Raw genomic sequence first — 27,139 nt, forward strand, 5'->3', positions numbered from 1 at the left:
CATTACCCTTCCAGTAATTTCTGAATAATGTGCTGACCTAATATACAAATGGCCACATAAGTGAGTAAGCATTATCTTTTTCTTTTTGTCTTGGACTTAACTACTTGAGTAGTGGCAGGAGCTTTGGGTTTCAACAGATGCTTCTGCCTAGAAGAGTTTATTAACATAAGAAAGTCAATAAAAAATTAGCCTACCTTGAATTTTCACTTTTCTCCCATTTCACAGAACTTAAGACAGGAAGAAGAAAGCAAATTGATTTCCCACTTAAGAATTCTATTAACTTGGAAGAAAGTGTTAAGTCTAGTAAGTGAGAGCATTGGGGGAGAGGGAAGGAAGACCCCCCTAGCCCCCCCACCCCACTCCTCATATCTGCCTTCATACACCCTACTGATCCCTGCTCTCTCATTTTCCCATTGCTCCCTTGTTCTGGTTATTCTCCGTAGCTTCCTAAGAAACCTAAGCATAATGAGTTCTGATCCAAGATTATGGAATACTTGAAATTAAAAAGGGGGAAATTTTTGAGTCCAGAACCGAAAATTAAAAAAAAAAAAAACAAACTACTGGTCTCTAATACGTGCACACATGATCTCTCTTTAGAAAATAAAAACAAACAAAGCCAAAGAGAAATTAAATAGAGCATGACTGTGCTCCGCTATTCAGGGATTCCCCTATATGTTTATTTCTACGCTTGCTTTTTATTTCAGTAGGTCATGAATTGTTGCTCATATTAGAGCAACAATTGGAATTGCGTTTGTCCTTTACGTCCACAAAAAATGTAGTTTAATAACACATAAGTTAATGACTTAAAAACACTCTGTCTTTCTAGATTGCTTACTTATGTCATTAAAGGCAGCATTTCGGATCCATATGAAGGATACGAAGGGAATGAGAAAATAGGCACGATTCCCTTTTTTTAATTCTACCGAGCAGAAAGAGATCCAGTCCAGGTTTTGCCTTCGACTCTGCCTCTGTATTTCGGCTGTGCTCAGTGTAGCACGTTTCTCTCTCTCCCTTCTTTCTCCTTCCCTCTTGCCTCCAGTGTCTGTCTCCAGGATTTCTCTCTTCCTATTTCAGGAGGACTCTCACAGGCTCCCACAGCCTGTGTGAAGCTGAGGTTTCCCCTGGATCCCGTATATCCCCAATACATACCTCCACGCACACACATCCCCAAGAACCCAGCGCTCACACCGACACACACAGCGCGCACACACACTCGCGCTCGCCCCTCCGTCTCCCTCCCGGGAGAGCCGGCGCGCGTTCCCACCTTCGCTGCACACTCCGGCGAGCTGAGCTCGCAGCGCTCTAGGATTCTGCGGTTCGGAACTCGGATCGCAGCTCTGAACCCCCCGTGGTGGTTTTTTAAACATTTCTTTTCCTTCTCTCTTTCGTTTTTATTGCACCGTTTCGATCTTGGGGGCTAGAGGAGCAAGGCGGCTGCTTTCCCAGCCAGCCCTGGTTGGCTTGCCATCCTCCATCTGGCTTATAAAAGTTTGCTGAGCGCAGTCCAGAGGGCTGCGCTGCTCATCCCCTCGGCTGGCGGAAGGGGGTGACGCTGGGCAGCGGCGAGCAGCGCGCCGCTGGCTCTGGCGGGCTTTCGGCTCGAGGGGCAAGGTGAAGAGCGCACGGGCCCTGGGGTTTACCGAACTGGATTTGCATGTTGCACCATGCCTTCTTGGATCGGGGCTGTGATTCTTCCCCTCTCCGGGTTGCTGCTGTCCCTGCCGGCCGGGGCGGATGTGAAGGCTCGGAGCTGCGGCGAGGTCCGCCAGGCGTACGGTGCCAAGGGATTCAGCCTGGCGGACATCCCCTACCAGGAGATCGCAGGTAAGCGCGGGCGCGCGGCCCGGGCGGGCTGCAGCCCTGGGCGGCCACACGGTCTCCGGGCCGCCCGGCGCCCCTCTCCTTTCCCCTGTTGCTGAGTTGATGTTCACTTTCCATCAGGGTTCTCCCGGACGCCGCGCCTCCGCGCCGTGCGGCGGATGCTCCCGCGGCTTGTACCGCGGGGGAAGGTGTGCGTCTCAGCTGCCTCATTGTGTGCACACGCGGGAGCGCCCTCCTTTCCTCCCTCCCTCCCTCCACTCTCGCGCCTTTGCGCCCCCTTCATTCTTGGCTCGGGCCAGGCGGGCTGGGGAGCCCGGGACACTCGGGGGCGGCCGCGGCGCGAGGGCAGATCGCCGAGCGGGGCGCCCACCCCGCGCCTCTCGCTCGGGCAAACTTGGAAGAACTGCGGCCGCAGTTTGCCCAAGCGCCACAGTCTGAGTGGCGCCTTCTCCGCTCCCGCCCTCGCGCCGGCGGGGGCGGTGGAGAGACGCCAAGGGCTCCCGTTGCTCCTCGTTCCACTCTCCCTGTGCTTCGGGGAGGCAGAGCGCTCGGCGCCCGGGCTGGAGACGGGCGAGGCTGGGGGGTACTCCGACCCGGGACTCGGCCTCCCGACGTCGCCAGTTCCGGGCTGGTTTGGGGAGTTTACCCGCTGCCTGTTTCAGATTTGGGGCGGGCTTTCCCGTTACCGTTCCTCAGTGCTTCCCTGATTGCGGTTGGTCACTCATGGTTCGGGCGACACCCCAGCCACCCGGCGCGGCGCCCCGTCCTGAGCGCGGCCTCGCCCGCCTGCTCTCGGAAGCTGAACCAACTTAACACGTCTCGGAGTCCGAGGACCCTGTGTTCCCCGCGTGCCCGGCCACTAGCATTCCTCCACCGAGAGCTGGAGAGCCCCCACCCCCTTTCTCGGCGCCAGTGTGTGGGTAGCACTTGGTCTCCAGCAACTTGCGCAGCAGCCCGGGTGCGTGTTTTCCGGCTCTTAGCTCCAACCGAATCCGAGCTTCTCTGGGGCTCTGTGAATGAAACGTGTTGGGGAGAGATAATCCTTCGGCTGCGAAAGAACAGAACTGAGAGAGGCAGAGAAAGGCCAGGAGATGCTGCTAGGGCGCGCGCTGCTCAAACCCGGCGGCTGGAGTCCTTAGTGACCTCCGATGGTGAAGTCAAAACGCTGAATTTCCACCAGCCTCTCTGCATTTTGCCAAAGAACTGGTCGATGGAAGAAAAACATTTTGCAGATATCTTAAAACATCACAGTTTCGATACATAGTGGAATTGCTATTTTATTGTGGTTGATCTACAAACTCTACACGTGAGGATTTTTACACTGAAATTAATACATTGATATACATTTAAGCATTGAAAAAAAATAGCCCATACATCACGCTAACAGCGCGAAGCATTATATACAGGGAGCCTTTTTCAATTCTGAGCCAGACTAGCCAGCCTCTGCTGAGTCGAAGGCGGAACCTGTGGTGAATTCTAAGACTACTTTTCTATCCCTGTCACTTCTCCCTTTTCCAGAACTCCGTAATTTGTTAATCAATGAATAGAGAGCGACTGCCCCCACAGCTCCTTAAGTTTCTTAACTCTCTTTCTCCTTTGTCTACTGTTATTTCATTCTTTTTAATTAATTGATAAGGATCAGCTTTGCTTTTTTTCCCTCCCCAAATCTCAGGGAATTCAACTTTTAAAAGGTTAGTAGTATGGATCACTTCTAGGAACTTTTACCCCTCCAATCTGGGCTTTTTCAAACTGTATCTTTTAAACGCAACATGATTTCAGATAAGATATCTCAAAGAAGAAAATAGTTAAGTATTTTTAAATTGCTTCAGTACTCTTTAGTGGATAATGGGCCTTGCAGGAGACTACAGTTCATCCTTAGCATGATGCAAATCTCCTTAATATCAAGGTGAAGATTTTCACTGTAAATACTTTCTGTATTCACCATTTACTTTCCTGAGAACATTCCCAGTGGTTAAAGTAAATCCTTCAGTAGATTTTTAACTATAGAGGTTCTTCTTCTTCTTTTTTTGCCTTTTCATTCCATCCCGTGACAATTACAGTGCTTGCTAATTAGCTATGATTTTCTGAAATGTGTGTACTTTTGTTAAACTCACTTTCTAGGACTAGTGGCATGTTGACTTTGCTGTTTAACACCGATGTCTTTTGATGCTGGTGGAAATAATCAAGGTACATATCACTGTGAGGTCAGAGGCACCTTTGATAGGAAAATAAATGAATTGAAAGATAATCGTATATTAAGGATATACATTTTTTCAAAGTAAACTTTACTCAATGCTGCCTATTGCTGTTGGAGTAATCACTTAGGAAATACATCCCGTTATAAAATGAGCACACTCTTCCTCTCCTCCCTAGTTCCTGATAATATTTACATTTAATTATCTAGTCTATGGTGGTTATCTTTTCTTTAAACTCCTTTTCATCCTTTGCCTTATTTGGACTTTTAATGTTTTGCTTGAGAAAGAGAATATGCCATTAGTCTGCCAGAATGAATTGATGAATTTAAAGGACCTGCTGTTCACATTTCAGATTCATGAGACTTTCTAATTGAAAGGTATTTGCAGGTAGCTTGCCTGGTAAAATAACTGAGAAGTAATAAGGACATTATGTTTCATCATGACATTATTAAAGTTTTACTCAGAACTCACAATTGTGAAATAGTGTTGCCCTTTTCTATTCTAGCATAGAAGGGAGTTGTTCAAACCCAACTGATGAGGGACTGTGATGGGTAATATATAAAGTTATACTCTCAGAGAGTGCTTGGGAAGGAGGAGGCCTTCAAGGGGCAGTTTGTACCATTAATCTTCACTCAGCCCTGATTTTAAACTATTTCAGGCAGATCAGATAGACTGTTTATCTTTGTTTGAAAGACCTCCAAAGGAGTAGACTCTTGAGCCTCTCTCAGCAAGGCATTCTAATACTTAGTAATTCTTGTAGTATCGAAATGTTTCCAGATATCTAGCCAAAAGCCTTCATAGTGAGCTTGCTTATTTTCTCTTGTTCCATCTTCTGGGAAGCTATTGAGCAGAGGATCATCAAGTTCTTTGTTAGGACTGTTATACTGATCAAAAGTCAGTGTGAAACATTCCAGTCTTTCTTTGAGCATCAGTAATATTATTTCATTTCCCAACCCAACTCATCTTGATGGCTCTAAACTTCTACAGGAACTCCACAACTAAAAAGAGCATCTGCTTTAAAGCCTAGACAACTTAGGGAATGCTTTTTTAGGCTTACTGTGCTGCTGTTTTATGCTTTGAGCCTTGTTGGAGTCATTAATTATAATACTTTGTAGCTGACTAATGGTGTCTCATTGGCCTACATGTTCGCTTTTTTCATTACTTATCTAATACAACTTTATTTAACAATTTCTTATATAGAAATTACTACATGCCCAGCACCTATTTAAAACTATTACCTACTTTAAAATATTAAACATTGCCTTATTGACTCCTTCTACTAACTTAGTAGATACTATCATGATTTCCATGTTATAGATGAAAAGACTGAGTAACAGAGAGACAAATAATTAACTTGCCGAAGAATGACTCACCTAGAAAGTGATGAGGCTGGAATTCAAACCCCTGCATCCTGGCTTCAGGCACCCCAATCCATAGACTTAACCCTGCCCCTGCCATTCTGCATTTGTTGAATGAATGCATGCAAAATCAATTCTTTCCTCATCTAATATGTATATAGCCTGACATTATCAGTCACCATATGTATTCCTTCACAGTTCATGCTGGATACTTTTCTATTTACTTGCAACATCTACAATTTCTCAAAATCACTTTGAATTTGAATTTTATGTTCTCAGGAATTGGCCACGCTACCACCACTAACTTGTTCCTTATTTATGCGTTTTCCTGATCATTTTATTGTATAGATGTGGTTATATAAAAGATGGAAACTAAAGAACATGTGTTGGTTTTTTTCAGTATACTGGGCCTGCTGGAATATTGGGTTAGTCCAACAAAGCTTACTATGTGAAATTATCTCGAGGTTAGGCAGAGGAGGGAAGTTTATCCCCACAGATTAGGAAAAACAAAATATTACTAACTCTGTTCTCAATATTCACCTTGCCCCTTGTCCTATCTCAGGTATTTTGAGAGTGTGGGTTACAGTATTAAATGCTTTCCCATCTATTTGATATCAATTTATCTCAAAAATCTATCTTAAAATCTAAAAGTAAAAAAAAAAGAACATTATCTTATAATCTGCTGATGTACTAGTGACTATTTTAGCTCCTCTAAATTGATTTCAAATTTCAAAAATGTAATGTTTCATTTTACCTGGCCTTTGTCCAACAGGCCTTTCCTTTCTTTGGTGGGCTTCCCAGGGAACCTGTCATTCCTCTCTCTGCTCCCCCAGCAAATTAACTTATTTAATACATTTGCCATTAACACAAATCTTTTTTCAGTTTCATGTAGATATCACATCAACATAAATGGAAAAACAGCATTTGGTAACTCTCACTCTTTTGCAGATATATTAAATATCCTATTTGGGAATGAATTATTTGATTTCCATTTATCTGCCTGCTTCACAGATTTCTGATTTCTTTGCCCTCTGTTTAGTTAGCTGATGTCTTTAAAATCCTTTTGAAAAACAGTGTGAGGTATGAATGAGTTAGCTGAACTTCAAATGTTTTTTTTTTATGATTTGTTAAGTCACTAGATTTCTAAAAGAATCACATTAATTCCGGGTATCAAAGCAATCTAAAATCTGGGCTATTAGGAGTACCTCTTGTTAAACTCTTGGTTTGGGTATTAATTTTAGAAAGATCCTTGCAAACAGAGTTATCTTAGCTGATTTAATTAGAGGATAATATGTCATCATTGAGAATAAGAGTTTGAGTTGACTGATATACATTTTTACATAAAACTCCCATCATTTCACTGTACTACATCTTAATACCTTGTGAGTAGAAACGTAGGCCACTATCAAAAGTGATTTAAAATATGCAGCAATTATGTTCTTTACAATATTATAGTAGAAACATTGCATCATAATTTAGGTAAGACGGTGACTAGTGTTGTTTTACAATTATGGGTGAGTTTTATGAACACTTACAAAATACAAAATTATTGAGTCCTTTTAAACCAGAGTGACCTACTCTTTGTCACTAGATTTATATAGAAATACGAGTTTAGGATAAAAATTGTAGTAAAGGAATTGTTGATAAAATAATTTTAATAGCTTAATTTTGACTTATATTCAAGACCATAAAAGTAGCATTGTGAGACGGTTTCTTTCCTCTTAATTCACATCTCTCAAAAGACTTCTTAGCAAGGCCAGCAAGGTGACTTAGAGTTGTCTTGCCAGTATAAACAGAATACTTAATATTCTTTTAAACCTGGTGCTTATATCCCTTTATAGACCAAATTCTGCTCTGTTAAATTCTTTAGCTGGCACATAATTCCCCTTTAAATAGTTTCATAGATTTCTCCAGTGTTATTCAGTTTTCAATGATTTACATGATACTGTTTGAAAGTGTAATTGACTCCCTGGGATGGCATATTTGTACATAAAGGGTTTCAGAGTGGAAAAATATTTTTTAAAGAAGCACACCAGTTAGTAACAAATAAAAATAAAAATTTGATTCCACATTTACACATTATTCAGGTTGTTGATTATTTTTATAACCTGGTCTCCCTTTGCTTTTTTTTCATTCATCCAGTAAATATTTCTTGTTTACCTACTATGTGTAAGTCACTGTGCCAGGTGCTGGGTATAAGGTCCTCGGGAGTTTTAATCCCAGCAGGGAAGCAGAAATTAAGGGTACCATTCACAGTGAATTAGTTTGGGCTGAGATACGTGCACAGCACTAGGGATCCCTGGCACTGTGAAAACATTTAATAGGAACATCTCATCTAATCAGAGAGTCTTGGAAATGCTTCCTTGAGGAAGAGCAATGGATTCTGAAGCATGAGTACAAAGTCAGTAAGGAAAGGAGAAAGTGGAGGGTGCACTCATTGCCTCTGTGGTGAGAAGACCTTGAAAGCTTGAAAAGAGTTCCAGAACCTTCGAGGAAACAGCCAGTGAGTGGGGAAAGGGGTGTGAGAGAGACTGGAGAAGAGCCTGAGGGCCAGGCTATTGACTTACATTAATGATCCAAAGATGGCTCTTGCATATTGGCTCTGTGTTTACTCTTTCACTGCAGGCATAGACTTTCCACTCTAAAGTCTATGGGCGCTAAACTCAAGTTTTTACATATCCAGTTGTTGTGAATATAGTCCAAAGAAGCATATTTTTAACATTAAGAGCCTGCTTGTTTTGTGTACCCTGCAAAACTGCACCCAACCTCTGCTAGCCATTTATAAGACAAACCTAGGGCCTATAAAAGACTCTAAGCTGCTGCTGCCCTCCACACCCTATGGCTGAGCAACACTGCCTAGATACGTAATCCCCCTCTGCCCTACGCCCTGGGAGTTTCCTTAACCTCTTCCTCTTCTTCATAGTGGCCCCTCCATTACCTCTGGAAGGTCTCATGCTGTGAGGGACTTCCCTTCACATGCAACCTGTCAAAGTGCCAACCAAATGAAGCTCGCTGTGTCCTATTGCCACCTCATAGTGTGTCTCTTCATCGCCCCTGAAATCCTTCCATCTCACCAAGTGACTTTGCCGGTTAGCCTGGAGCAGTAAGAAGCTGTTGAAGAAGCGTTTTAATCAGCGTTGGACGTGGTTTTGAAATGTGACTTTGGTTGCTCTGTGGAGAATGGATTAGAGGGGAGCAAAAGCAGACACTGGAAGAGGAGGAGATGTTAGCTTGAACTAGAATGGTGACTTTGGAAATGGAATGAAGTAGAAGGATGCAGGAAATATTTAGGAGGCAAAATTGATACCGCCAAAAGACCATTAATGAATCAAAAGGTATTTATTGAGCATCTACTATGTGATTGACAATGAGTAGGGACTGGTGTGTGTGTTTATGTGAAAGAGAGAGATTGTGAGAAAGAAACCAGTGTCCCAGAAACGTTGAGTTTATCAGGCCGTATAAATACTTTGACATAGTTTATGTGTACTTTTTAGTTGAGACAAAACTCAATGTCATAAAACCAGCAGAGGACTGTTAAGAGTTATCAGTGTGGCTGAGAGAAAGGGATTTCCCAAATAGGCTGGGGTGAGTTGTTAACTCTCAGAAAGCATAGTTATCAAAATGCATGTAATCAGCTGTGCCCATTTTGCAACTTGTCACAGTTCTTTGTCCTTTGGCAGTGTAAAAAAAAAAATCTTAAAATTTTCGTCAAGATGAAGAATTAATTAAATTATTTCATTGCCCAAGATTTAAACAGTGGTGTGTCTATGGCTGAAGTACCAAATTACAGTACTGATCGTAATGAAAGGAATCACTGAATGAAGAGATTTCTTTGACTTTGCAGCAAGGAGGAGGTAAAATTTAATTTGGACTATATTAGTCAGAGTTCTCCAGAGAAATAGAACCAACAGGATATATAAATATACAGACAGGTAGATAGATAGATAGATAGATAGATAGATAGATAGATACAGGTATAGTTATATAAGAGGAGATTTATTATAGGAATTGGCTCCTGTGGTTTTAGAGGCCGAGAAGTCCCACAATCTATTGTCTGTAAGCTGGAGACCCAGGAAAGCAGCTGGTGTAATTCAATCTGCGTCCAAAGGCCCGAGAGCCAGGAACTCTGATGTCTGACGGAAGGAAAAGATGGATGTGCCAACTCAAGAAGAGAGAGAGAGAATTTGCCACTCCTCTGCCGTTTTGTACCATTCCAGCCACCAAAGGATTGGATGATGCCTGCCCACGTTGGTCGCTCAGTCTACTGAATTAAATGCTAATCTCTTCCAGAAACATCCTCACAGACACACCCAGAAATACTGTTTTACCAGCTATCTAGGCATCCCTTAGGCCAGTCAAGTTGACACATGAGATTAACCGTCACAGGAACCTTGAAGCATGGGTAGGGTCTGACAAAGGGCCGTGAAAGAAGAAGGCATTGAGGGTGGGGTTAAATGTGTAAGCAAAATAGTGCATGTGGAAGCTAGTACAGAAAGGGATCTATTAAGCACTCGTGAGAAATAATATTGGATTTTTAGAGTAGGGTTGGATTTGCTGATGGGCCTTAAAAATCCTAGGCTTTATGCGTGAGGAAGTAGGTCATCATCCTGGGTTCCTGGCAGTGAAGTGACACGATGAAAGTATTGTTTAGACTGAGAAACACTGTAAACAGGATGGAATAGAGAGGAGGTCATTAAAGGCCCAGGGGGAGGGAAGGACAGCCAGGGGGCTGTTTTAGATACTAAAGCATGAGTTACTGAGGGCCCAGAGGAGGGTGAGAGGAGCGAAGAAGGCGTGAAGGAGGTCATCAGAGAAGAAAGAGGCAAAATTAAAAAGATAAAAACTTAACAAACTTTACTCTGCTACTTAGAAGTTGCAGTAAAAGAATTTAAAGAAGACAAGCTTTTGAAACTCTTGCCTGAAATAATCTGTGCCTCTTAAGATACTTTTGGCAGCAGGTCACAGAAAATCCCGACTCAACTGGCTTACACAATCAGGGGAAGCCATTATTTTGGGTAACAAGAAGTCCCAAGGTAGGGCAGTTCCAGGAGTGAGAAAGTAGGAAGTTAACAGTACCATCAGGGTCCCAAATTCTCGCCCTCTCTCTGCTCTTGCATCGTATTCTACCAGATCAGCTCCGTTGTGGTTGCAACATGGCTGCCGGAGTACCAAGAGTTAAAGCCTCGTTATAATGCCCAGAGGCACAAAAAAGGACTACTTCTTCCCATTTATATCTCTTCATTGATGAGGCAGACTACCTACAAAAATCCCCCAGCAGATTTACCCACTCTTTTCATTTCAGAATTGCTGCCTGTTGCCCATGCCTGGAAGAGAAAGGAAAGAGACCATGGCCATTGACCTAGACCAGTCATAGTTACAGCCTCAGACAGGGACTGATGTCCACTTTCGTCAAGTATAAGGCCGCTGAATTGCTTAGTTAATCTTCATAATCCTAATGAGAATCCCAAGGAATTGAGGGGTGATGGAGAAATGGAGAGAAACTACTCAGACTGTCTGAATTAATTTGGTATTTGACATTCTTGCTTTAGTTCAGTGTTTCTCAACTCTGGCCAGTAGTGAACTGAGAAATGTTTAACAATTGGATCTCAGGGGAGTGGGGTGGAGGGACACCTGACTTGTAGTATTTGCCAATTTCTGTAGTATAGATGTTTCCACCATGACTCATTTCAAGCTACTAGCAATTTAACAACCAGCTCACAAAACTCCTGAAAATTTAACAATTGGCTCTTTCGACTTGGAAAGAGCCAGAGCTGTCCTGGAATCATGTGGGATGTTAAAAAACATACCTATACTTGAGCTCCATCTTCAGATATTTGGATTTAATTGGTCTGGGACAGGGCACTCTCCTTGCTTCCTTCCTCCCTCCTTCCCTTTCTTTCTTTTTAAATTTTCCCAAGTAATTCTGATGTGCATCCAGGGAAGGGAACCAGTGATGGAGAGCAGTGCTTCATAAACTTTATTGTGCATCAGAACACTCCAGGGCTTGTTAAACGCCAATGGCTGGTCCCCAGCGCCAGAGATTCTGATTCAATAGTTTTGGGTGTAGGGGCTATAATTTGCATTTCTAACAAGTTCCCAGGTGTTGCTAATGTTTTTGGTCCAGGCACCATCCTTTGAATCCCTGGGGGCCACACTTTGGGTGCATTCAATGTTTTTTTTTTTTTTTAATTTTTTTATTTTTATTGTTATGTTTTGTGAGGAAGATCAGCCCTGAGCTAACATCCATGCCAATCCTCCTCTTTTTGCTGAAGAAGACCGGCTCTGAGCTAACATCTATTGCCAATTCTCCTCCTTTTTTTTTTCCCCCCCAAAGCCCCAGTAGATAGTTGTATGGCATAGTTTCATATCCTTCTAGTTGCTGTATGTGGGACGTGGCCTCAGCATGGCCAGAGAAGCAGTGCGTGGGTGTGCGCCCAGGATCCGAACTGGGGCCGCCAGGAGCGGAGCGTGCACACTTAACCACTAAGCCACGGGGCTGGCCCTCAATGTGTTTTTAAATACAAGTTTTTGTCAAGATAGACAGTCAAATTTGGGCAACGATTTTGGGTTATTTTCCACGTTGATCTTGGGTAAGAATCTTCACCCAGAAAGTGTTGCTGCTGCAAATTACACCACTCCACCCCCACATCTCCCCAGCCTTCTCTCAAATGTTTACATTGGCCACTAGGGGGACAAAGGGAAAGAGAGCCATTGGATAGGTTCAATCCATGACAACCTAGGCCTGGAACAAAAGGGGCCTAACCCAGCTGCCAAGGGCACATCTTCATGAGTAGGAGAGAGCCTTAACATTGGTTTAAAGGAGAAGTGGGATTTTAGGTTTCTTTCACTGTAGGATCCCTATTATTCTTTGCTAATATGGCAGGCTTTCTATAGGTGCATAGGACTCGTTTTGTCCTTTTTAGATTTTTAGTCAAGAGTAATTTCCATCTCCTACACCCTTTTGAGCTATTTTTCCTACACTAGCCTCCCAAGAGCAGATCTAGCCATTTTTTCCCTGACCTCTAGACTCTTATGCAAGGAGACTACATTTAGAGGTGGTCACTCTTCATTTTATACACCTTTAATTAAAGATGTAGCAAAATACATTCTGGGCAGGCACACGTGTTACATAGGCTTTATCAGCTGGTGTGTTTGCTCCTTACTACACTTCTTGGATTTCTTGAGAAATTGGCTTTCTCTCTTTGTGCCCCCAGAACAGCTGAGATTAGCAGGGGCCAGTGCTCAGCTGAATTTCAGGGAACCAGAGGTATTTCCTCTTAAGGTTGCAATGAAATTGAGGCAACTATTTTCTTTGCAAAGAAAGCACTTTGAGGTCTTCTAAAAGAAGATGAATAACTTTCAATTATTATTTTCTTAATGGGTCAGAATAGCTCAAAGTCAATAGCACTTTTAAAATGAACTTGAAAAAAGCCACCATGCTTTTAGAGATTATGGATATTTTAATATGACAGGCCTTAATTTTTTCCTGAAAAAGTAAGAAAATATTGTCTTTTATCTGTTTGCTTATCCTTTTCTTTTTCTAAATTGCAATGATTGGGAGTTTTTTAAACTTAAAAAATGGTAGAATTTAAAATCACTGCTTTTTCCTTTTTTACAGCAAAAGGTTTAACAAATGTTTTTGAGGAGTTTAATTGATTTTTGACATAATGGGAGCTCTATTTGGAAAATAAGAATTTGTAGTTCTAAAGTCTTAATAATCTGGAAATGCAGGATTCCTGAACACTTTTACTTGATCTGTTACAGCTTCTCCTCCAGCTGTATATCTGCATTGAACTTAGTGAACATAGTTGACTGTTACTTTTACATTATCAAGTGCTAATGTGTGAAAGGCTTTTATTGTACTTTTACTACGCATTTGATTATGTGGTATCTTATTCAATAGTCTTTCACAGACTTGGGGGTATTCAGACATCAGGAGGTCAAGTACTATGTTAAAAGCTTAGGCCAATCTTTTTATATGACTGCAATAAAGAATATATTCATTTCATTTATATTACCACATGGCTCTCATAAAAGGTCAGTTTCGATTGAATGGAAAATAGGTTGCAAATGGCAAATCTTATGTCATCAACAACAAAATTATTATGGATAATCTCTTTTCAATGACCACTTTCCCCTCTTTTTAAAAAAATAACTTGAAGATTTCTTAAAATCAGACATCTTCATGATGTGTTTTGTACAATGGACATATAGAAATTGTGTAAACTCATGTTTTTCTATTTTAGTCAAGAAAATATGTATAGAGTAATCACACTTAAATTCCAGTTAAAACAACAAGCTAGGTGAATTAGATATTCACAGCAAAAACCATGAAATTATACTTTTTTAATTTTGTTGTTATATTCAATTAACTTTGAGTCAATTTCTCAGCCTGAGTTATTGATGTAAACATAAATAATTAAATATTGCAAGAAGTTACATGCATAAACATAAGCTGATTGCTATGATTTAAGAATGGCAATTTATTCCTATCCAGAACATGCTTAGTAAATTACACAAAGGTTTTCAGTTTAACAAAAGGTTGACTATATATAGAAATATAGGTTATAATGATCTTAATTCTATGTGGTAATCAAGGTTGCATTTTATAACTGGAATAACAATTTCCTATAACTGCAAAACCAATAACATTTTAAAATGAATTTTAACCTTTCCAACCATTAGTTTATAAGGTACAACTCTTGACAAAACAGTTGTTATTCTTCTGAAATATTTATTTTCTAAAGTATGACCTTGTATTTGAAAGAAAGTTTAAAAATGCTCTATGCTTTGAAAGGCTTTGAAATAGTGTGATTTGGAAAAAATGAGCCTTTCTCACAATTACTATAATCAGGAAAAATAGGAAGATGGAATACAAATAAGCAAGAGCAGCCATTTCCCAGTTCGACAGTTCCTAAAGCTGTCTTCATTTCAGGGTGACAATTCCGATTTTAACCTAATTAAGCATTAGAGAGAACCAGTGTCCTAAGAGATAAGCCTGAAGGTTTCTGGAAGTCCCAGGCTGCTCATTACCTCCCAGGCACTGCCAGGGAGCTGCAGTCTGGGACTTCTGGAAGGTGCCATGGATGCCCAGAAGGAGGCTCTGCTGTGCAGCGCCAGCCCGTAGGTGTACCACCTTAAGCCACATTTCAGCCTGGTTACTGTGGAATTGATTTTCACGGCTCATGACAGAAGCTGTTTTCAGCCCTTGAAAAGGAAGTGGCTGGGCCTGATACTCCTCACACAAACAGCAAATTGCTCCATGGCTTTCATAGCATTCGAGGTCTGTTACCTTAAGGTTCTAATGGCCTTTTAACAGTGTTTCCAGCTGAGCAGCAGATGTAAAGGATACTGAACATTGAAAGCACTGTTCTTTTTTTTTCCCCTCCTTGAAAGAATCATTTTTTACAGACATTGTACTAACACCACATCCTAGGACCTATTCAGTGGCATGTTAGATTTGAAAAACTCAACAAAATCTCAGATAAATATATTGTCAGTGCCATAAATCTGCCACCTTATCGAGCTTGTGTCCCATATTACTGCCCATCAGGAACTGAGATTATGTCACCATTAATGGCGGCCCCATTTGGTCATATCTCATCAGGGAAAAAAATAATTAGTGGAATCCCATGAAGCCTCTAAAATACCTTATACTTTAAGTCAATTCATTTTAATCCTAAAAATTATTTTTGTGAAAGCATTTTACATTTAACTTTTAGAATTATATCCAGTCTACCTTTGGTTTTCTTTGCTGTTGTTTTCAGTGTTAGTTTTGTCCTTCTGTTGGTCAGGGTGTGAAATGTCTCCCGAATAGGCAGCTATGCGCTCCCTGCACGGTGAACTGCAAGACCTTTAAACTAAGGTTTGGTCTAAGGTTGGTATTTGAGTCTTGTGGACTTTTGGGAAGAAAGTTAAACATAACTGAAGAACACTTGTCAAATTGGACGTTTTTCCATTTAAAAAAATTAGAGAAATAGTATGTCTTTTGATTTCATTTAGGTCCAAGCAGTGTTTCCTATTTCAACTTTCCAGTGGTAACTAGACGAGGTAAGAGAAAAACAGCCAGGGAGATGAGTCATCGTTCGTCACTCCAGGAACTCGCCTGTTCTACAAGCTTTTGGAAGGACCTTTAGGAAGTATGTGAACTGCCACCATTTTTTCCCCCAAAGTTGAAGATATACAAACATTGCGATTCTGATGTGAAAAGGCGTGCAATTTCCTCTCCCTCCTCCTCTTCTTGTTTTCTTCCTCCTCCTCCCTGTCTCCTTCACTCACTCAACCCATCTAGTTTTGGGTAACCAGAAAAATAATTTTAGTGTGATCTAGCTTAAAATTTAGTACGGTCCATTTAGCTCTTCTAGGTGATAATTAATCATGTGGGACACTTGCTCTGTTGTAGTGGTTAAACAGAGACTGGCTTTGATGCCTGGCTCTACTACTCAGCCTTTTTTTGAGCCTCTCTGTGCATCAGTTTTTTTTTCTGTAAACAGGGATAATAACAGTCCCTATCTCTCATCATGACTGCATTAAATGCATTAATATTTATAAAGCTCTTAGAATAGTGTCTGGCATATAATGAATGCTATATACATGTTTGTCAAATAATGGATGATAGAGAAGCAAATCAGTCTCTTAGATGGAGGTAGAGAGTGACTCTTCCCCAGGCAAGGAAGGGAAGAGTGAGTTTCCTTGGGCTTCTCCTGTCTCCAGGACCCTGCCAGCCTGTACTGCTGATGTCTGGGTTTTTGATCTGATCTTGTTCAAGTTCAAGAAAGACATAGTAGTCCCCTTTCCTGCAGTATTCACTCTCACATTGGCCTTTCTGGCCCTGTATGCCTCCTGAATCCCTGACTAGTCCCTCACCTGGCCTCTGGCCCACCTGCAGCCTTGATCACCTGGTATTGTGGGATCATGGCAGCTTTCTGGTTTACAACTGGGCTGTTTTCTGAGACTTTTCAGGAGGGCTCTAGAGACTGCTGGGCCAGGCCTGTGCCCCTAAGTGTAGGTATAGCTCTCCCTCTGAGTACTCTGTGCCTCCAAGTTTATGGTAAGGTTGGTGCCAACTAGCCTACCAGGCAATCTCTTCACAGAGTCCTAAACAGAATTTGAGCCAGAAATCCCTCTTCTCTTTGACTTTCCTGTATTGATGCAAAGCTCAGAGAGGAGAAACTGAGAGACCTGGGAAGCCATTATCTTCCCTCCACCTCCCGTCTTCCCACATACCCCTGGGGCAGGGGTAGGGGGTGCTACCTTTTCTCATCCTGGCTGGATCTGAAGCCCTTCATTCAGGATTTGGAGACTTTTGTCTTCTAAAGAGGTCAGGTGACGGACACCCATGCCCTTGGAGATGGACGCCTGTAAGAGAACAATGAATTAAGGCGAAAAGAAAAATGGACTCAGTTAAGTATTTGCAAAATATTATCCCCACTACACATGCAATATGAAAACTTCCGAAGACTCTCTCAAACATCAAGGAACTGGGAATAATATGAATTATTTTTTTCTGTGGGACTCTTTGGGCTTCCTGGCAGATGGCATCATGTAGAAGCAAAAGGACTTATTCCTTGTTTTGTGTTTACTAACTGGTTATTTTAAAGTTTTCTTACCTCTTTGAACCCCAGTTTCTTTATTTATATAAAAGGGCAATAATATAGTTGGGCTCATAATATTTTTTTTGTGAGGATTAAATGGCATAATGCATGTGAACACCTGACAGAGAGAAGTCTCCAGTAAATGTTAGTTCTTTTCCCAATTCCCTCCTGACACATGAATCATGATGAGAAATCTTCCTATTTCTTATTCAAAAGAGGAGAGAAAACCTGGTAGGCTGTAATCCCCACACTATGACTTAGTCATTTTTAATTTCCTTTTATGATAAGCTTCTAAGAGTGAAGCTCTAATAGAACGTTAAAAGGTGATCTTGAAATGCCATTAAATGTCAAATAGCAAATTTTTGAAAAACATTTACTTTCTCTTCTTTTTGGTCTTCTGCTTGGAAATGGCTCTGAAACTTCTCTTTCATGCCACTCTCACCGGTTTCTGTTGTGCATACTGTCAGCAGAGTAATATATCTGATACATAGCTTTGATTTTACTTTGCTTAAACTGGTGGTTCTCCAACTTGAGTGTGCATCAGAATCACCCAGAAGGCTTGTTCAAATGTGACCTGCTGGGTCCCACTCTGGGAGTTTCTGATTTAGTAGATCTGAGATGGAATAGATCGGAGTGCCCAGGTGATGCTGATGTTGATGCTCCCTGGAAAGCTCTTTGAGGACCACTGGCTTAAAGTTTAAGCCTTAAACAATCACTGGTACACTTAGTTCCCTGGTGGCTTGAGAATAAATTTCAACTGTGTTGGTTTGACATTCAAGAACTCAAACTATCTTTCTTACTTACTTCTAAGCACCTTTCTTCTAGAAATTTGTATCTGATGAAAACTTTTTCACTGAGCTCACTTTTCCTTCTGGGTCTCATTTCATTTGCTAACACTCATGACAACGCTTGGCCTGTCTCCCCACTTTTCTCCATGGAGTAAAATCAAATTTAGCTCAAATTCCCCCTCATGAATTTGTCCTAGGGCCCCTAGTCCCTATTTTTCCCTTTGCCAAGCTTGTGTAGTGTTTGTCTCCTCATTTGGTATTTAATCAAATTCTGCCTTCTCATGACTGTTCTATTGTCTTGTGTCACTTAAAATGAGTCACTTAAATTTTGTTTTCCAAATTTGCCTGTGTGATAGCTGAGGGCACTTTAATACTACATATTTGTACTCCTTAGAGCACAGTACTTGAGTATAGTAGGTACTCAATAAATGATTGACTATTTCTTGATTGGAAACATACCGAAACTTTTATTTTGCCAGCCCTTCCAGACAACTTTAAGATCATGATTAAATGGTAAAATATAAAGATACTCATATTTTCTTTGCAAGGTTGCAGCTGATAAGCTATATTAGCTTAAGCCAGTGAAAATCAATTTCAGAAAGTATAGACCACCAGAGTTTATTGTGTGGAACATACATTTTGTCACTTTCATTTTATTTTAAAGCATAACGTTTCTCCCTGTGAAGTACCTACTATATATACGTATATGTCTATCAAAATGTTTTTTCAAAACGTGGCATATTTCAGCTATCACTGACAGCAATTTTCAAATACCTGAAAAGATTAGAGAAGTTAAATGTAAAGAGTACTTTAAATTGCAGTGACATTTCCTGGGAGATAAAGAAATTGATGGAGAGGAAAGTTAGTTTGTAAAGTCAGGCCTAGGGATAAAGCAATCACATTGTACCACCTTTAGAATGATCTATTACAATGGAGGCTTTGAATAATAAATTGTGCCACTGGAATGTTTATAGGCATCACTTGTAATTTTGTGAATTCCATTTTAAGCTGTTACCTACCTAGGCTTTCTTACTTATTTTGTTAGTTCAGGTCAGTAAAAACTTGTTCTTAATTACTTGGTTAAAGAACAGCACCCACAGTTTCTCTGCCCTTGAGGTCCGCATAGAGTAGTGAAGACAGACATATAGGTGATTAATTTCAATATGATGTGGGGAGTGGAGTGATGAAGGCACTGGGAGCGTAGAGGAAAGCAGGTAAAGGTCGGAGGGCAGGTGAAAGTAACCTATGGGTGGGGGCAAGAGGAAGTGAGGGCTCAGAATCAGGGAGTATCAAGTGCCTCTGTTCTGCTCTAGAATAACTTATTTCTTGTATAGTGTTAATTGTTCTTTCCTATAAATGTATGAACCCTAGTTATATAGTAAATATGGAAGGTTAAATTCCTCCATTCAATAGAAGTTCATGCCCTATGAACTCGCTGAGAAATGGGCATCTCTGGTTTTGGAAAGATGCGTCAATTGATCTTTGTTCAAGCGAATGGGACATTCATCTGTCCTTGGGAAATTGTATAGAACTACCCAAGGATGATATTTAACCCCAAATTATTTTAGCTCCCATAATTTAATAAAATTTCTAAGAGAAATATTAGAAAAATAACCACATTTATCACATGATAATCCCTTCCAAATATATAGTTTTAAGTGATGATAATTTTACCATTTCAAACACAAACATTCCTTTAGAGATATTAGCATATGATTGTGCTGTATATTTAAAAAATTCATAGACATCAAAGCTACTCTATTTGCCGGCCCCATGGCTTAGCGGTTAAGTGCGTGAGCTCCGATGCTGGCAGCCCCGGTTCGGATCCTGGGAGTGCACCTACGCACTGCTTCTCTGGCCATGCTGAGGCCGCGTCCCACATACAGCAACTAGAAGGAAGTGCAGCTATGACATACAACTATCTACTAGGGCTTTAGGGGGGGAAAAATAAATAAAATTATTAAAAAAAAAGCTACTCTATTAAAGTAAGTATGATATATGTAAATAGACATATAAATATTTTGATAATCAAAGATGACACTAATGGTGTGGCAATTTTTTTGCCATAGGTTGCTAAAAAGAATAATTTTTGCTGTGAATCCCTTTTAGTTTTTTACATAGATGGTACAATAAGTGGTTCCAGCTGGAGAAAAGGTGACAACAAGTTGGCTTTTTTGTGCCCTCTGTGATCTGACTCAGCTTATTTTTTAGTTTCTATGTTTTTTTTTAATCATGTTTGAAACTGTGAGCATTTAAACTCTTATGCTGTTGCATAGATTGCATATGAAGATGTTTTAAGCAAGTTCTGAAATTATAAAAAAATATAGAGGATGCCCAGATGACAAGCAGAAAAAATTCTCCTTTACATAAAAGCCTCCATTCTCATTTGTAAAGCAAAACATTCTCTCTTAAAAGTAACAGCTGCAAAAAAAGCAGGCAGGCAGAACACACCGATCTAAGTTGTAAAATATGTTTTGGTAGCTCAACAGGGATTTTGCTGTTTCTGAGGAAAAAAATCAAAATCTGATTTTAAAATGAAGGTATTTAAAAACAGGGCACAAGAGAGCCTTATTTTTGGAGTTGGTGGGCAGCCAGGATGCGGCCACTTCACTGCTCCTACAGGAGGCTCTGCCTGGCCCACTCTGCGCTTGCGGTGGGCAGACTTACACTGACACACGCACGTGCCTCAGATGTGTTAGCAAACCTGTCTTTTCAGAAGGCAATAGTTAATGCAAGAAGAGAATTCTAGGAAGAGTTTGAACACAAAAGCAATCGTTACACCAGATTTTGTTTATCTTAATATTGATCTGTGCAAGTTAATATTTCTTGCTGAAAACAAGGCTGAAAGCTTTTTTTCTCTCCACATGGAATTCAAGCTCCTTGGCTAGCCCTTGGTGCCTGGCATGTATAACGCATTCAATACACGTGCATTGAATGTACTGTGGGATGACAATGACCTGAGCGTTCATTTGATTCCTAGAAAACAATCTCTGTGTAGATGTTGACTAGCTTGTTCCTCCTGCAATGCCATCCTCATGAGGTGTGGGCAGTTAGGGAGAAGGGAGCTGGAGGAGCATGGCTCAGGCAGCAGGAAGAGGAAGGGGGAAGCAAGAGCGGTTGCAGAAGGGTCCTTTATGGGAGAAAACATCGAGATTTTCAAAGCAAATATTCCAAATTCAGAGAATTGCATATCTTTTAGGTTTTCCCAGGCTTCCTATTTTCTAAGACTTATGTTTCTTAGCAATTAATTTCTAAGAGTGGTAATAGCATCCGCTATGGTTTGACGAGTTCAGCTGTTTGTACTAGTAATTTTCCTGGGGTATTGATTTGAACCAGCTCTGTTTAGATGCAGTATGAATATTGCTTTTTTAAACATTCTAAGGTATAAGAAGAATCCAGTATATAAATGCCACTTGTAGATAAATTTTGTCATTTCTTTGCAAAAACAAACAAAAAAAAGAGCTCTCCTATTCCTAGGGAAATTGAGCGTAAATCCACCACTCCAAGATTCTCAGAGAAATGCAGTTGCTGTTTGAAGATTTTAATCTCCTCCAGGGCTAGGTTTCTGCAGTTTTATTTGTTTCACATGTACTTTGCCCAGGGTTGGACAAACAGATAAGCTTCTTAACTGATGCATTTAACTGACTATCTGTTCACTTTTCAGGTATCAACCTGGAGTTTAGTGAAAAATATTCAGGATAGGCAAGTATTGAAAGGAAAAAGAAGATTAATAAACATGAAGTAACTGATATTTCTGACATCCTTCACATTTATCTTTTCTTTCTCTCTCTCTACACACACACACACACACACTCACTCCATATACATACTTATGTGTATTTTGTTTCTTTTAATGTGCAGTCATTAATGAGAGTACTGATGTTGGAATCAGGATACGTAAGTACTGACTATAGGACTATAACATATTGTATGTTACAATATAGTATGACTCCTTGCAATTTTTTCTTGACTTTTAGAACCTTCTTCAAGCCAAAAATAACCTTTACCTTTCTCAGGTCCAGATTACAGAAAGTTGTAGTGACCGTGACTTTGGGGATACTGGCTTCAAATGTCACCTCAGTGGAGGAAAGGAGGAAGGGTTCCACAAGAAGAATGAGTGGGAGAGAGCAATTTAAAAAATGGTTGGAAATGTAGATGCTTTCATGCTGGGTTATATTTAAATCTTCTTGTGAAAAGAACTGTGATGAGGGCTTAAAGTCCTTTAAACCTTGAATAATTGACATATCATGACAAAGCCTTCTAGATGTTTTTAATTTCTAAATTAAAAACCTTCTAGATGTTTTAATTTCTAAAAATTTATGTGTTGGTACTGCAAAAATGTTTAAATGTTAAAAAGAATTGGCCTCTTCAGAGGCAACCATTCTTATAGGTATTTATGATCTTTCCATTGATGTTTTATGTATACACAAATATTTATAAATATTATATATATTTACTCAAATGGTAACATACTGTATACATTTTTAAAACTTTTTTTGTTTATTGCAGTAACATTGGTTTATAATATTGTATAAATTTCAAGTGTACATCATTATACTTCTATTTCTGCATAGATTACATCATGTTCACCACCCAAATACTAATTACAACCCGTCACCACACACATGTGCCGAATTATCCCTTTCACCATCCTCCTTCCCCCCTTCCCCTCTGATAACCACCAATCCAATCTCTGTCTCTTTGTGTTTGCTTGTTGTTGTTATTATCTACTACTTAATGAGGGAAAAATCATACAGTATTTGACCTTCTCCCTCTGACTTATTTCACTCTGCATAATACCCTCAATGTCCATCCATGTTGTCACAAATGGCTGGATTTCATCGTTTCTTATGGCTGAGTAGTATTCCATTGTGTATATGTACCACATCTTCTTTATCCATTCGTCCCCTGATGGGCACTTAGGTTGCTTCCAAGTCTTGGCTATTGTGAATAATGCTGCAGTGAACACAGGGGTGCATGTATCTTTTCGCATTGGTGTTTTCTGTATACATTTTTATGCAGATAATTTTTTTTTTACTTAATAACTTATCTTGAAACTTGTTTTATTTCAGTGCATAAGGACTTGCCTCCTTCCCTCGCCCTGCCACCCCCCCCCCCCACCCTGGCCAAAGGTTGCATTTTATTTCACTGTACAGATTTACCAAACCTCATTTAACCAGTGACCTATTATAGTGAATGTCCTTACATGTACAGCCTTTCACATAAATGGGATTTTATCTCTAAAAGAAATTCCTGGAAGTGGAATTGCTGGAGAAAAAGTCATAGGCGTTGAACATTTTGATTGACATTGCCACATTTCTTTCTATGTAAGTTGTGCCCGTTTACTGTCACAAAAGCAGCAGCAGAGAGCACCCAGGGTCACCATGTTACACAATCTCAGTGGGTGCTATTCACATGACAGTACATATGGATAGAGTCGTGCTTTGCTATTCCTGGTCCTGCGTGATGCTAGCTCATTGCTCTTCTGTAACTGCGGCCCGTGTTTCAAGAGTATGGGCTGTTCAACTTCAGATGGAGTAAATGGATGGATGGAGTTTTTGGGATTCCCTTCAGGCAACTTTTCTCCTTAGGATTATGCACCATTGCAGAAAAAAGTTGTGTAAGTAAAAATAGACCTGTTAAATATGTGAGGGTAATGGTACACTGAAAACTAAATGCTTTATCTCGGTATTTGAAATAGTATATGAGTCTCCATCCAAGTGAGCCCAGTATTCGTTTACCAGCATACATTCATATAAGAACTTTATGAGGGATCATAAGAAGATCAGATTATGAAATTTCTTAAAGGTCTGCTGTCTGGGTTTTTAAATCTTGCTTGTTTCATGTTAAACACCAACCATATGGCCATAGCTAGTTATATGCTTAAATGCTGATGTGTTTAAAAACCGTTCATATTACTCTATAAGGGACCTGAGAGGCAATGATAATAAGATATGTGGTTGGAAAGATAGGAGATGTATGTAGAGTGAAATTCTGACCTTTAGAAAGAACTGCCATAAACTTTGAAGAAATTGATTGGTTAAGAACCATATTATGCTGCTTTTTGTGTGTCTAATATATAGCGACATATTTGCATATATACGGGTATGTGTATGTGTATATATCTCTTTCAAAAAATACACACAGTGGTGTGCTAGAACCAGCTCATACTGGGCCATAAGAGCCAATAGTTAAATTTTCAGGTGTTTTGTGAGGAGTTTGACTTCACCTTAGGAGCTTGAAACCACCAACAGTGGGAGTATTTATACCACAGCAATTAGCAAACACTAAAAATCAGGGCTTTATTTCCTGGAAAGTTGGTAAACACTTACCAGTCCACCACTGTACATGTGTATGTATAATCAATACTCTTCTCAAAAATGAAGAAACTTCAGAACTATTAAAAAGGCCATTTGTTTACAATGTCTAATTTCCAATAAGCAGGAAAAAGTAGAAATTAGTTCTGTCGTACTTTTCTCATCGAAGCCTTAGTAATGCTTCATTATCATAAGTACAAATACTGTACATATGTACCGTTATATTTTCCTTTTAATATGTGTATAATTTCTGGGTTTTTTTGAATATTTTCATACCAAAAGAATCTTTTGCAAATAATACATTATAGACATACTAACAATATGATTTACCAAGATTCGCAGTGTTAGTTCATCACCCTAACAAACAATAGGTCACCTAATATTTGATCATAGGAATCAGGAAAATTGGCAAAAGTACTGCTATAGAATTAAAGAAACACACACTTTAAAGTTAGAAGGATGGTTAAAGTTCCTATGATGCAGTACCCATTTATAAGAAGGAAGAATGGGAATTAAATGCTATTAGGATTCATATGAGCTAGCATTTCAATTGCCCTGGTCCAGCATAGCCTGGATTTTAAGTGCTTTGAGTGTGAATATAGAAACTGAAGGCTTTAGGGCTTGAAAATGAGTAACATATAGAGATTGTTAATTTTTTCCCTCAATATTGAAATAGGGAAGAATGACTTATTTCAAATATAAGTAATGTTAATAACTTGATCAGAATTTAAGGAGATTAAATGTCAGAGTGAGGGCTTTGCTGGTAAATATCATTTATAGAAGGCAGAAGTAATAGACAGTTGTGTATAGCCTTGTGGCTTTTGCCATTCTATAAGTACTAAAATGTGATTTATTATTCTGTATGCTGTCATGTATTACTCAAGAGGCACAAAGAAATGATGACTTAGAAATCCTGCATAAAAGTGAACTGAGATGTTTTCTGGATATGAAAGAGATTATAAACAGGCTATGACACCTGTTTTAGTTTATGACTTACTGATCTATAAAGAAAATAACTTGTAAAATCCAAATTAAGCGAGAGTAATGATAGTTTACTAATAATGAGAGCCAGCTGTGCTAGTTTCTTTTAATAGGGATATGCAGTATTCAAATGTGGAGATTCACATGTTAGATCTTTGGAAATGGGAAGAAGACTTATTTCTTAGGGTCCTGATGAATTCAAATTTGTTGTAATCTATTTCATTCCAGTTTTAAGAATAAAAATTTTTAGGAATGTGGTTTTCTCTTAAATGGAAATTTGAAATTGGACTAATAAGGGCTCTTCCAAGAACACAAGAGGTCAGGTCATTAAAGGTATTGCAGGTTCCACCTTGATCTCTTTAGATCACTCATTTATAGTTTTTAATAGGAGAATTTTTTACTATAGACTTCAATTCTTCATGAAGTAATTCATGCCAGTTTTCCTCTTCTATCATTTTCTTCTGATGATTGTTTTGAAAAATCTCTTTAGATATTTACAGTTTCATGTGAGGTTACAGCTACTCTTTTGTTTTTCAGGCTAAAACTCCAATTCCTATACCCCTGCCTTTGATATTTCATTTCTAAATGATCTAATATAAATGAAAACACTGTGCAAATTGTAAAGAACTACATGAATATGCAATATGATTTTAAATCACTATAAATTTTTTCATGCTTACTTTCAGAATATTAGGACTGAAACATTTTGTGTGGTCTTTGGAATTTGGAAAAAGCCACCTATCATTAAAACATTGTCTGCTGTTATCTATTTAAAGCCAAATGTCACCTGGTCAAATTAGCAGTTTATTAGATTATACACGTAAATTCTCATCAGTTTGTAAGGACAAGGGTTATTATATATGCTTATGGATACAGTTTTTATGTAACAGATGAAAAAGAAAAAAAGAAACAATGTACTTAGGTTAGCGGACATGTAGCTCTTGGGGAAGAATGCATCGGCGTGGCTCTCCTGTAGAGATATATGTTGTTGAGCATATTTTTTGTACTTGTTGATAAGACTGACTGAAATACTGTTTTGCTTTATTCACTCATTCTTTGTAACCTTAGTAACTAGCCCCTTAATTTAGATTGTATCCATTTTGACCTAAAAATAAATGATCTATATTTGCATACTTTTCTCAGGGCTCATTTTTAGCATTTTATGCATCATAAAAGGTGTTTTAAAGTGGGTTATGTGCCTTTCTGTAGGGAAAAAGCATCTTGAGAGGATTATTTGAACAATACATTCATGCATTGTCAAATATACATTGAGAATCCCTTGGATAGTAGGAATGCAGTTCATAGAAGGTAGACTCTCCAATGCTATTTGACACAGACTGGTTCTGCCCATATATTTGCAGGTTTGTATCTGTGTCAAAAACTCTGCCAAGTGCGTATGGATGATCTGCAAAGTAGAGGTGTAGAGACAAGTCTTGGATAACCTCCATTTAGAGTATTAAAATCTGAATATTAAGGTCTTCAGTCAGTGAGAAAACCTACAGTATGCGAGACTCTACTTTAGGTGCCTGGGGATACAGCTGTGAAGAGGCAAGCAGGGTTCCTGCCTACAAGGAGGTGTGGTGGGAATGAGGTGGGTGGGTGCAGCATTTCTGGCTACATAAAGACCTACTCTAAATGAATGAGAGCAAGAGAGCAGTGGAATGCCCCCCATCTCAGCATTTTGGCTATTTTCATGTCAGTCAATTTGCTTTAGCCAAGTCAGTCCTATTTGGAAACACATGAATATGAAGTTGTTTGGTAAGATTGGCTAATTGAAGCCAGAGAGGTCTTCTTAAAATGTCACTTCTCTTGTGCAAGCACTGCGATGTTTTCCACTACTTCTAGAAAGAAGACACAATTGCTTACCATGGTCAAAAAGACCCTCATTATGTAGTGCTCTCTACTCTCAATACACTGACCAGAAATCATGCGCCCTCCAGGACCCACCTGCTCTCTTCTCTGCCCAGACCCTCCTTCAACAAATGACCTCCTGTGCATCCTTCAGGTTTCAGCTCAAGCCTCATGTCCTCGGGAAGCCTGCCTTGAGCTCTTTGTCAAGGTCAGAGCTTCTTTGCTTCTTTTTCT

General features: G+C 39.8%; 1 protein-coding gene across 4 annotated transcripts in view; it reads left to right on the forward strand.

Moving 5' to 3' along the window:
• Positions 1-1,042: 1,042 nt before the first annotated feature.
• Positions 1,043-27,139, forward strand: part of GPC6 (glypican 6) — a 1,065,634-nt gene continuing 1,039,537 nt past the window's right edge. The window contains exon 1 of one of the 4 annotated variants that reach the window (XM_058548369.1): positions 1,043-1,824. In XM_058548369.1, the coding sequence (XP_058404352.1) occupies positions 1,665-1,824 (160 nt within the window). In that variant the 5' untranslated portion in view covers positions 1,043-1,664. Of the gene's footprint in view, positions 1,825-14,147; positions 15,514-26,728; positions 27,114-27,139 lie in introns of those variants that run through there. The other 3 variants (XM_058548371.1, XM_058548370.1, XM_058548372.1) reach the window with 3 other exon arrangements.

The sequence above is a fragment of the Diceros bicornis genome, chromosome 9 (assembly GCF_020826845.1).
Source record: "Diceros bicornis minor isolate mBicDic1 chromosome 9, mDicBic1.mat.cur, whole genome shotgun sequence".
Lineage (NCBI taxonomy): Eukaryota > Metazoa > Chordata > Mammalia > Perissodactyla > Rhinocerotidae > Diceros > Diceros bicornis.